The sequence below is a fragment of the Schistocerca serialis genome, chromosome 8, assembly GCF_023864345.2.
Source record: "Schistocerca serialis cubense isolate TAMUIC-IGC-003099 chromosome 8, iqSchSeri2.2, whole genome shotgun sequence".
Classification (NCBI taxonomy): domain Eukaryota; kingdom Metazoa; phylum Arthropoda; class Insecta; order Orthoptera; family Acrididae; genus Schistocerca; species Schistocerca serialis.
The window spans coordinates 440012058-440024595 of record NC_064645.1 but is presented as its reverse complement, the minus strand read 5'-3'; the positions used below and the strand labels follow the sequence as shown (position 1 = coordinate 440024595).

Genomic DNA, 12538 nt, shown 5'->3' with positions numbered 1-12538 from the left:
TCTGAGCTCTGCCGAGAAAGGTTCGAGGGAAGACCTGGGAAACTACCATCCTATTTCCATTTTTCCAGTCCTGTCAAAAGTGCTAGAGAAAGTAGCTGCAAATCACATCAAATATTTGTAGTATAAAATCATTTTAATGTAAGTAGAACAAAAGCAAACTGGTGCTTTTCATTTATTATAATAAAACATTCTGGATGCAGTGAATAACTTCAGTGAAAAGATATGTAAATGATTGGATCAGAGGAGTAAAGTTGCAGGTATCGTCTGTGATCTCTCAAAACAATTTCACTCTGTCAACCATGACATGCTTATCTACGAATTATATAAAATCAGGATTAAGGACAATACTCTAAATTGGCTAACATCAGATTTACGGAAAAGAAAACTAAGGGTAACTATTGGTTTAGATGCAGTGAATTATTATTCTAAATGGAGTGCAGTATCACAAGGTGTGCCTCAAGGTTTCATTTTGGTCCAATCCTGTTCCTATTCTACATAAATGACTAACGCATAGGTATAAATTCCCCATCAGTTCTGTCTACAGACGATACTTCTGTTTTAATTGTAGATGATGCAACAGAAAAAATTCCAAGCTCCATCGTAAGCACACTGGATATCTTACAAAACTAGCTCCTGTTAAATGGTTTGAAGGTGAACATTGCAAAAACCTATATCTTACATTTCAAAACGAAACATTCAAAAGGTGTGGAACTTAAAATACAATCTAATAATCAACTTACAGTAGAAGTTAGCATGGTCAAATTCGTAGGTCTAAATGTGGACAAGACCTTAAGCTGGAATACACATTGACTTCCTATCAAATAAACTACATAGTTTTGCATTTGCAATGGAAATGCTTGCATTCCACTAACTTGAGTACATGAAAAATTCCTTATCATAGTTATTTTGAATCTGTTATTAGATTTGGCATAATTATCTGCATAGGTTCGAGTAGTGTATCTCAAATACTGAAACTGCAAAAAAAAAAATTGCCACATACGTATGTAGTGCACAGAAAACAGAATCTTATCGCCCATGGTTTCGGAAACTAAAAATCCTATCTGTTCTCTCCATATACATTCATGAAATTATAATCTTCCTGCACAGCAAGTAAAAAGTTTTAACCACACGTATAACGTGAGAAACAAAACTGATTTTATGCTACCTAGACAGCAGTTGGAACTGTGTGCACAGACCCCACAGTGTTTGGGGATGACAACATATAACAAGTTTATTGGCAAAACATATTTAACATGAAACAAGAAATTTTAAAAACGATATTGCAGCAGATTCTGTCGGAGAGATGCTACTATTCTATAGAAGAATTCATAGAGGATTAAATGATAATTTGAGCAATGGGTAATTAAGTGTTAGGTATTATTGTTTGTATAAATAATAAAATTGTACTATTATTCTCATGCTGTTTGTTAACATGAGCTGTTCTATGATTATGGTGAAATTTTACCGCAATTTTTACATGTCTCCTGTACGTGAATCAAATGATTTAAATTATGCACGTTATGATACAAATAAATCACAATTCACAAAAAAATCACATTTCGCATATCTGCTATTCATTAGCAACAATCTGTCTGTGCAGATCGTTGTGCGCAGAAACTCGTGCAGACAGTTCGTTGAGCGTGTACAGCTTTGATAATGTCAAATGAAATACTGCTTTTAGAAAGCATGTGTGCACACTTTTGCATTCATTTTTCAATACATTTACGTTCAAATTGGCTATTCTTTGAAATATTTTGAATTTATGCTATAACATCTTTGGGGTTGTACTTTTTCTTGTGGCGCGTATTTCCCATGAGCTCCTGCGACTGTGCGTCCGTTTGATTCGATCGCCATTTTGGGATTACGTTTGTATTGAATGCGACAGTTGCAAAATTTTGTAGGGTAAGCGTACTGTGAATATTTTTGATTGAGTATGTGAAGTTTTTCACAGCAAGTGTTTAAATGTCCTTGTAAATTTTTGAGTGCAAAATATAAGCCTGCGTCGTTGAATTAGAGTAACTTTGTTGTCGGCGAGATGTACGAATTTTTGTTTGGTGTCTATTTTGCTCAGAAATGAGTGTAATGGCGAAGCTGTAGACCTGGCTTTGAGTCTTATAAGCACCATAGATTCCTTGTTTTCAGGCATATGTAAATTAAATTTAGTAGCTTTTTGTTCCAGGCACCAAAATGTCTCGATATCGAGATTCGGGGTCATCTGATGCTAAGTTATATGTTGGAGACTTAGGTACGTAAGTAAGACCTCACATTTATATATTGCGTTGATTGATGCATTGTGAGAATTCAGTTGAAATGTTCAGACACCACCGACAGGAAGAGAAGTAAAGGGCTCCTTTGTTGTTAGGATCGTCGGCGTCCAAACAGGAACTTGAAGAAGCGTTTTCGTATTACGGCCCTTTGCGCAATGTGTGGGTCGCTCGTAATCCACCCGGCTTTGCGTTTGTGGAATTTGAGGACGTGAGAGACGCAGAAGATGCAATTCGGGGATTGGATGGAAGGTATGTACCCCTGTCTCTCACAACGATGTAACGCTGCATCATTGTAGAGAAGTCACTTGAGAGCTAACCCATCTGAACACACATGGTGTTGGGGGAGGCTTATTTAGTTGTAAAATATTTATCGCATTCATCTGAAGGTGACAAGCAGTATGAACAAATGTTTCGAAAATTTCTGTCTGTGACTAGTAATGTGTTCTGGGGTAAATGTGAATTTGTGTTTTCATGCATTTCTGTAGCATCCATAAGTCAGTAGGGTATAACCTTGGTTTATTATTGTAAAAACTTACGTCAGCAGAAGTATGCAATTCCATTGAGAATTGTCAGAGTGCATTGTATACAAAGTATTTTAAGCTGTGTTAAAATTACTTCACTCAGTAGTAAGAAACTGTTATATTTAGTCTGTGTTACTGTTGGTGTTTAGCTCTGCTTGATCTTGTAATCTTAAATTTTATCATGCATGTGCTGTGATTTAATTACCTTATTTCCTTTCGTGTGTCTCATTGTATTCTGAATATTGTTGGTGATTAATTTTCTATGCTCTGTCGGACTTGAAGGGGACTGTGGAAGAAAGAAATCTTTCAGTTAGGAATAGGAGGCTTTATCTGTTATCAAATGCACTGCATGCTGGTAACAAACAGTTCCATATATATTGCTGGAGAATGCTGTTTCCTTTATAAATTTTTGTCCTGTATTTTTCTTGTTTCTGAATTCAACATTATACATGACATCCAGTTCCTCAAAATTGCTCTTTTGGGCTAGCAGTTTCTTGTTCAGACCCCTTCGGTTTGTCCTGATCATTAATAGTAGGTACAGTAGTTTTGTCTTTGTTATTTAAATCATGTCTCCCTTATCACTACTTTTTCATTAAACAGAACTATATGTGGCAGAAGAGTTCGTGTAGAAATGTCAAATGGCATAGGTGGCAAAGGTGGCCGATTCAGAGGTTCAGTACCACGACGAGGTCGGCCATTTCACCCAGAAGACAGGTGCTACGAATGTGGGGAGCGAGGCCACTATGCCCGTGATTGCTACAGATACCGTTCTCGAAGCAGTGGACGGCGCAGGTGAGTAATTTGTTCAGATTGGGGAGGAGTTCTGACCCTCCAAATCGGCGGCCTTGGCTGCTTGCCACGTACTGAAAATATTGCACACACGCATGCCCTGCTCACAGTTATAATTGTTGTTCCTAACGTTTTTATAGGAAGAGCGGCAGACAAATTTCACAAAACACACTCTTCGACCCGTACGGCTGACATATCTCGTCAAGTCGACCTCACAACCCAACTGCTCTGCAGAGCTACAGAGCCGCGAGAGCGAGCATTGCGTAGTGTTTTAGCGTAAAGTGGGCTACAGCTTCGAGTTCACCAGCCATCTCTAAGTTCTCCCTCTTCTGTGTCTACGGGTTTTATGTTCTGCACACTGTCGACAAGAATTTCTCGTAGTTCTGCTGTGCTTGAACCTCTAGAGCTACTGTTCACAAATAAGTGAGTCTGTAACTTGTACAGAGATGACAAGAAACTAATAGTATGGGTTTCATAGTTTCAACTCGCTGTCAAATGTTTCTTTTAATGTGATTTTTGTGAAATATTTATAAATGTTTAAAGTCTTTGAGCAGACTGTTAATCACAGTTGACAGGGAGTTAGTAATTGGCCCAACGTAGTCCACTTTGTGAGAATTGCTATAGGACCATTCATATCAGGAAGGAAACATTGTGAGTTCTTAAATTTTCACAAATGGGAATACTTTGGGCTGGCTGTTAAACTCTGAGACCCAGTTATTTGTTATATAACATATTCATAACAATACTCAGTATCATTTGATTATTGTTCCATTTGCTAATACAATATTGAGACCATACTGATCAATTTTGAAGTTTTCAGTTTGTTAAATTGTAAAATACATCAATGTGTAACTTCTAAGTTATTACTGTTATATTACTGAAAATTTTCATTTATTTTTCTGATTGTTGGCACATGGCAATAACTTACATAACTTCAAACTTCCTGATACACATTACTGCCTTTGGTGCTTGGATTGAGGCAAGCTTTCAAATTTTAATTGCGTTGTGCAGTCTATGTAGTGTGGACATTTTGTTACCCGTTTGGAAAGTAAAGGGAATTTTGAGGGCTAACTCAGAGCATATCTGGCTATTCAGGAGTAGTTTGCACAGTTTTTCATCCAGTTTATAGTTACAATATTTGCTTATCTTTATCCCGAATTAGTCACACTGTGTAGGGTTTAGTCTTCATTAGACTACTGTCCATTACAGGGTGTTTCACGCCATCTGTCTGGCGAGCAGCAATTAATATCAAGTTATGTAGTCCATAATAATACTCAACTGAGTTAATTTCACTCCCATCTGCATGCTCCCCAAATAAATGGTGAAAGAATTGAGTAGCAGTACTGAAGCTTCGATGTTATAATTGTAGCTGACTTTCAGTTGCCATGTTGTTTTTTACTAAAATTCATAACCCTACATTTTTATTGGGACAAAGAAAATTGTTGCAGGTTTCCTTTGTCACATGAACATTTTATTATTTCTGATCTGTTATTTGCAAGATCGGGAGACATATTACTGCTTTTTCAGATTTTAGCTGCACATTGGAGATGAATATTTAGTGTCTTGTTACAGATAGTGAGACATTTTCATTAAGGTTGTATGCAGCTGTGCGTTTAATGTATCAATTGTAGGAGTGATCTTTACATTGTATACTTCATAGTAAATTTTTGTTACTTTCATATGCATTATTCATCCTCAGGTCATACTCACGTAGTCGTTCACGTTCAAGATCAAGATCACGTAGCCGCAGCAGGTCACGAAGCCGTCGTTCAAGAACAAGATCAAGATCTCGCAGCCGCTCGAAGACACCTAGGTCACGTTCTCGCACTCGCAGCCCAGCTCGCTCTAGGACACCGCGCTCACGAAGCCGCAGTGGAAGCAGGTTAGAAACAGAATTCATAATTCTTACGTACTTTACATTCTACAGACCTCTACACTTTCCTGGCAGTGAGCTTGTCCAGAGGAATTTGAGATATGGACAGGTAACATGTTTTATGCTAATGTATTTCCCCAATTTTTTTGTTCGAAAAATCATGTGAAACACCTATTAAGACTTGATGCGTAGATCAGTTGAAAATACAGGAATCATTAAATATGGTAAAAGCTCGGTGTTTCAGCAGCATGTTATCACATGAAACTTGCTTTGCTCAGCCCATACATTACTGTTAAGCAACTACTGAGAGGCTAGAAGATGGAAAAACTATCCTTAGTGCTGAAATTGAAATGTATTTGTAGCAGAGATTGTGGTAAGACTATTTCTAGCAAATATCCCTTGTAGTTTGCTGGCTTTCAATGACATTCTAGCTGTTGTTAGATGGGAGTGTGAACACTGATACGGTCTTGACAGTAATGATGATGTCATCTTGGTGGAGGCTGGAAGTTTACTGATAGAAATTATTTCATTGAATACAAAACTCACTGCCATGTCAAAATGTGATGTACTTACGCTGTGGCAATATTTTGCAGCCACATGAACATCATCATTATTAAGAAAAAGAAAGTTGCCCCCTTACCATATAGTGGAGATGCTAAGTCACAGTAGGCACAACAGTGTCACAAAGCTTTTGACCCATCTCTCTCTCTCTCTCTCTCTCTCTCTCTCTCTCTCTCACACACACACACACACACACACACACACACACACACACACACACGCACGCAACTAGCCACACTGCATTTTCCATCATTTGATCATTATCCGTAAGTTACATCCTAAAGAGCCCATAATTACATTAACATGAGTGCTAATTAATGTAAGTAACTTGTGATTTTCGGCAAGTCTTACAATTTGGGAAAACACATTGTGCTGGAGCCTTTTTCTCTTAGAGGATTCGTGTAAATGTAATATAATACTTACCAGAATTGGCACAATATGGGAGAACAATGAATTAGTTCACTTATTTTGTTTACCAAATTCATTAGGGAAAATTCTGGATGGAATACAGAGTTGTGCATGTCAAGTCAATCTGAAGAATTATCTGCGGAAGGTAAGTAAACCCTGAACAGAGCAAAAGATAGTGGTTATGGACTTCAGCGTTCTTTCGTACATAGGTTTCTTAGCTGGCTTGACACAGTTAAAGCTTGCTGGCCTGTATTGCAGGCTTTTTTCTGTTTAAGGACTTTTGCAAGTAGAGGACAAAGGGTGTCACTTTCATTCTTTGATCTGTCACATGAACTTGACACAGATTGTCAAGAGGTTCTGTGTAGTAAACTGGAAGCTTATTAATTGGAGGAATAGTTCAGCCTTGTATGATAATAGTGGCAAAAATGTGATTCGCAATAGAGTAGACCAGGGTCCGTACTGAATTTCTGAATCTGATGTTGTATGGGAAGGCTACACAGTGTCATCAATCTGTATGTACAAAGTTTCAGCGTGTGTCTCCTCTCGTAGGTGGGTCCCAAGCTTGCACCATCTACACACATGGTGAAATGCCAACTTCAAATAACTTACACGAAAGGCACTCTTACCTTACAAGCTCCTGCATGATTCTTCAATTTCTCCAGGCGTATTTCGTCACGTTACTGATTATTTTTCTAATACCTGTAGTGACAGCTGTACTACAAAAAATGCAGAAAATCATGTGATTTGGAGAATCCATATTTAATCAGCTGTAAATCGTAGTTTTATGAATGGATTCAACCAAAAATTTTAATGGCACTTAGCCATGTTGTCTTCTGCTTTCCATCAATAATATATGCCTTTCTCTGTCAAAGTACATGCAACTGAAAAATTGATGTAAGCATTTTGGGTGCGTATTGGGGACACTATCTCCAGTGAATGTTCTATAGTCTTTTTTTATCATACAGTATTTGGAAAGAGTATTCTTTTAGCTTCAGAAGCTATATAGTTTTATACACATGTCTTCACATTGCTGAAATGACTCCCAAAAGGTTTCAAAAATAAATTACATACGGAAAAAAATTTTACAGCATTATTTGAGACAGTACTGAAAGCATTCTTAAAATATTGCCAATACTGTTAACACTGTTGTTGAAGGAAATATCTTCGCTAAGATAGCAGAAATGTTTCATATGAAACACAGATACCTTTCTGTAGTTGTAATTACAGGATGGAATAGTAGGTAAAACAAAGGAAAGGCAACAAAAACAATGTTCATATCAACTTTTGACATCTTCTGTAGCAGAAGTATGTGCCACAGGCCCCCCCCCCCCCCCCACCCCGGAGACACACACACACACACACACACACACACACACACAGTGGCTCCATGTTCCATACGTCAGTCAGCTATAAGCCTTTCCTTTATTTCATATTAAAAATATTTCTAGTGCATACAGTTTTTAATTGATGCAAGTTATACTACTGTAAAGAAATGCTGAATCCAGAAGTAACTATCTGCTGTACATTATTTAGCAGTTCTATGGTATTTATGGCCCTGTTTAATGATACGTGAGGTTTAGCAACAAAACATTGGCACACAACATAGTTCTTTGCATTCAGTTTTTAATGTTGTAAAAGAGCTGAACATACAAACACACAAAACTGATGTCAATTTAAAGGCTTTCACACAAAAATAAGTTAGGAGAACATTGTTTTCTTCCCACAATTTGCGTGGAAAGATCATGCAAATTGTAAGCAGTGAACCATGACACATCAATTTCTGTGTAAAATAAAAACAAGATTGCAAGCACTAATTGCATTGCATGTGCCTGCACGTACACAGTAATTGTCTTGCATTCTTTCTTTATCTAGTGAGCATTGTACTAACTCAGATATTATATGATTTGTAAGTAAAACAGATCACATCAGTCTTTCTTAGGACAGAATAAGGCATTTTCAGTGCATTTAATATAAGTTCGGTATGGAGTGAGTGGAGGAAAGGGTAGTTGCCAGTGTGTGCTGAGTGCGGCAGCAGGGGGTGATAACCACCATACTTAGTGGGACCTGGATGCCCTGAGGGCCCCAAAAATGGAATTCTTTCAATTAATATAATTCTATTCTGCCTAATTCTAAGAATATATACTTTCAGTACGTAATAATTTTTGTGTTCAAATTCCTTTCTAAAGCAGACTCAACTCCTGAATGCCTAGTTATCACACTACTGTCAAACACAAAAGTTGCCTACAGTGTTTTGTTGTTCAGTTTTGGCACTACTACTAAAGTAGCATTTGTGTGATATCGTTGAACATGTTGATGGTACTATGAGCAGGTATGACAGTACCAGTAGGTTACTGTAGAGTAGTTGCTCCTCTAGACGGCATCCTATACAAGCTGACCAGTTGCGTCTTTACGTGTGGTTACTCGTACTTGAGGTACTTGGGCTATGCATTCCTTTACACCGCAATTTAGTCTTCCCATTGTTATCGTTTTTAGGCAAACCAAAGGGTAAAAACTGAAGTAAAAGAGCATGTCCTTGCAGTATTTATTTATTTCCGTTAAAAGTAAAAGAAAAAAAATCAGTCAACTCTATTAAAATAGGTTACATAAATAAGTCTTCAGTCAGAATAAATTTCCACCTGCTGGCCATTAGCATCACAAGAGAAACACACAACATCCTGACAAGAATGCTTCTTGCAGACATTGTTTCTACAATTGTTGCACGATGTCTTCGTCCTGACATTTTTGTGTCATCCAAATATATGATCTATTCCAGGTGTAGGTTTGTCATGAACTGGGCTTCCTTTTCTGAATTTTTCAAGAGCTATTTGTAAAGCTTTCAGAAGGTTCGTTAGTTTCGCTCTTTGCACTAGATGAGCCTTCATAAGACCATATGACAGGTTTTTAAGAAAAAGCCATCGGTTGTCTGTCTGGGGTGTTGTGGCTAAAGATGACATTCAAATTTATTCCTGCAATATCAAGATGTCGATAGAATGATGCCAGCAGCTATCTGGTTATTCTGGCTGTAGTATACGATGCTCACATCTGATTCAGTCTCTGCTCCTCCGTTGGTTCTGTTATAGTCCAAATTTACTGCTGATTTCTCACTTTAGATGTCAATTTCATTTGTATCACGCATCGTAGAGAGGAGGACCACAGCTTCTGGTTTTTTAGTGTCAGTTGAAGATAAACAGATTGTACTGAAAGCCATTGAGTGTCTATTTGCTTTCCGTTGTTACCAGCTTGAAATTCAGGTGTTTTTTGTTAAGTGCCAATGGAGGTGAACTTCTTATCTAGTAGATTATGAGCTAGACTATAACTGGTGTAATAGTTATGTCATAATATTCCTGTTTGTGCCCTGTATGGGAGTTACCAGTCTTTTGATGTCGTCTTCAGGTTTATTTGATTTTAGATAAGGTGCAGCAAACTGTTTGCCACAATACACTTCAAAATTGAGGGTTTAAAATGTTTTTGCATCACTAAGGGAGTATAGTTTGATACCATACTTCGCAGGCTTATTCGGAATGTACTGTACAAACTTAAGACGGCCTGTAAAGGCCTGCAGCATTTCAGCAATTGTCACAAATTCACTGACATTATAGTGATTAATAAAGTTATTTACAAATTCTTGGGGAAGCTCACATAGAGGTGCCACTTTTTCTGTAGACCTTGGTTCAATTCTTCTTTCCATATTGTCAAACCTAATTGCTCTAAGTAAAAAACAGAGTTTATAACTGAAAAGTGATTGTAAGATAGTCACACCAGCACCATCAGGTGTCCACAGTTGACTGCAGTTGGCATGATGTCTTTTCTTTATGCCAATCAAAAAAAGTGCACCAAAAAGAGCAAAAAGAGCTGAAGTGTCTTGCAATCATGAACTCTAAAATAGTTGCTATCGCTACGTTTTTTTCCCAGTCCACGTGTTTGTATGAGCTAAGATGTCTTCTATCATGTTTTTAGTGATAACAAAATAATATGCATCTAAAGGTGTAAGTGCGTTTCTGTCAGTCCCTTTTGGGCCTGGTAAAGTTTTGGTAATGTTTTTAGCACCTTTTTCCCTGCAGTTAGGGGTGGAAAGTATGTTGTAATCATAAAAGTACTCCTTTGCAAAGCTAATGAATTTATAGGAATAACATCAAAGTGTTTCACAATAAGTTGCGGACTTTGTGAGATACTATTAAAGAAAGACAATATATTCAGTGGAATATTTGAGTATCTGTATTCAATACACATACTTCAAAAAATCCAAAAAGATCCTATTTAGATAGCAGCAAATACTCCGTTCATACACAAGAGGGACCTGTGAATTCCACTGAATATATTGTCTTTCTTTAATAGTATCTCACAAAGTCCGGAACTTATTGTGAAACACTTTGATGTTATTCCTATAAATTCGTTAGCTTTACAAAGGAGTACTTTTATGAGTACAACAGACTTTCCATCCCTAACTGCAGGGAAAAAAGTGCTAAAAACATTATCAAAACTTTACCAGGCCCAGGTAGTTTGTTTTTTAAGCATAGGAAGGTCCAAAGTTGAATATACTGCTAAAATATCTATTGAAGAAATAGATAAGAGGTGGCAATCAAGTGACTGAAAAGATGAATTTGCTTCAAGAACAAAGAAAGGATTATATTGAAGTAGGAAAAACATATCTGGCAGAAAATATTTACCAGCTTATTTAACTGTAAGCAAAATGCATAGAATTTCTTAAGATTACTGACAAAAATCACACAAATAGTATTCATTGTATTATTATGCTTGTCATTCAGCCTTTAATTTTTTGTTGTGGCTCCTTGATTGGTATTTGAAGTGAATGTTTGAGGCTAAAACTGTGACAAAGCCGAAACAAACTCACAATACAAGCAGCAGGTCATTGTTTTGTATCTCGTGTATAATAATCGAGCAAAGCGATTTTTTTAAAACGCCTGCTCCCTGAAGGAACTTTGAAGTGTCAATTTTGATCTCATGCAGAACCAATCTTTAGTGAAGGCCACCATAGGGGAAGTACACTTTGCATGCCAAATATGATATTACACATATGGCATAGCACTTAACACACTAGAGAAGATATTGAACTACATCTACATTTATACTCCGCAAGCCACCCAACGGTGTGTGGCGGAGGGCACTTTACGTGCCACTGTCATTACCTCCCTTTCCTGTTCCAGTTGCGTATGGTTCGCGGGAAGAAAGACTGTCTGAAAGCCTCCGTGCGCGCTCTAATCTCTCTAATTTTACATTCGTGATCTCCTCGGGAGGTATAAGTAGGGGGAAGCAATATATTCGATACCTCATCCAGAAACGCACCCTCTCGAAACCTGGCGAGCAATCTACACCGCGATGCAGAGCGCCTCTCTTGCAGAGTCTGCCACTTGAGTTTGCTAAACATCTCCGTAACGCCATCACGGTTACCAAATAACCCTGTGACGAAACGCGCCGCTCTTCTTTGGATCTTCTCTATCTCCTCCGTCAACCCGATCTGGTACGGATCCCACACTGATGAGCAATACTCAAGTATAGGTCGAACGAGTGTTTTGTAAGCCACCTTCTTTGTTGATGGACTACATTTTCTAAGGACTCTCCCAATGAATGTAAACCTGGTACCCGGCTTACCAACAATTAATTTTATATGATCATTCCACTTCAAATCGTTCCGCATGCATACTCCCAGATATTTTACAGAAGTAACTGCTACCAGTGTCTGTTCCGCTATCATATAATCATACAATAAAGGATCCTTCTTTCTATGTATTCGCAATACATTACATTTGTCTATGTTAAGGGACAGTTGTCACTCCCTGCACCAAGTGCCTATCCGCTGCAGAGCTTCCTGCATTTCGCTACAATTTTCTAATGCTGCAACTTCTCTGTATACTACAGCATCATCCGCGAAAAGCCGCATGGGAATTCCGACACTATCTACTAGATCATTTATATATATTGTGAAAAGCAATGGTCCCATAACACTCCCCTGTGGCACGCCAGAGGTTACTTTAACGTCTGTAGACATCTCTCCATTGATAACAACATGCTGTGTTCTGTTTGCTAAAAACTCTTCAATCCAGCCACACAGCTGGTCTGATATTCCGTAGGCTCTTACTTTGTTCATCAGGCGACAGTGC

At 37.9% G+C, this 12538-nt stretch overlaps 1 protein-coding gene across 2 annotated transcripts in view; it reads left to right on the top strand.

The window, feature by feature from the left end:
• Positions 1–1802: 1802 nt before the first annotated feature.
• LOC126416304 (serine/arginine-rich splicing factor 7-like) overlaps positions 1803–12538 on the top strand; it is a 30452-nt gene continuing 19716 nt past the window's right edge. The window contains exons 1-5 of one of the 2 annotated variants that reach the window (XM_050083962.1): positions 1803–1902; positions 2180–2245; positions 2363–2516; positions 3389–3580; positions 5277–5459. In XM_050083962.1, the coding sequence (XP_049939919.1) occupies positions 2188–2245; positions 2363–2516; positions 3389–3580; positions 5277–5459 (587 nt within the window). In that variant the 5' untranslated portion in view covers positions 1803–1902; positions 2180–2187. Of the gene's footprint in view, positions 1903–2166; positions 2246–2362; positions 2517–3388; positions 3581–5276; positions 5460–12538 lie in introns of both variants that reach the window. The other variant, XM_050083963.1, reaches the window with a different exon arrangement.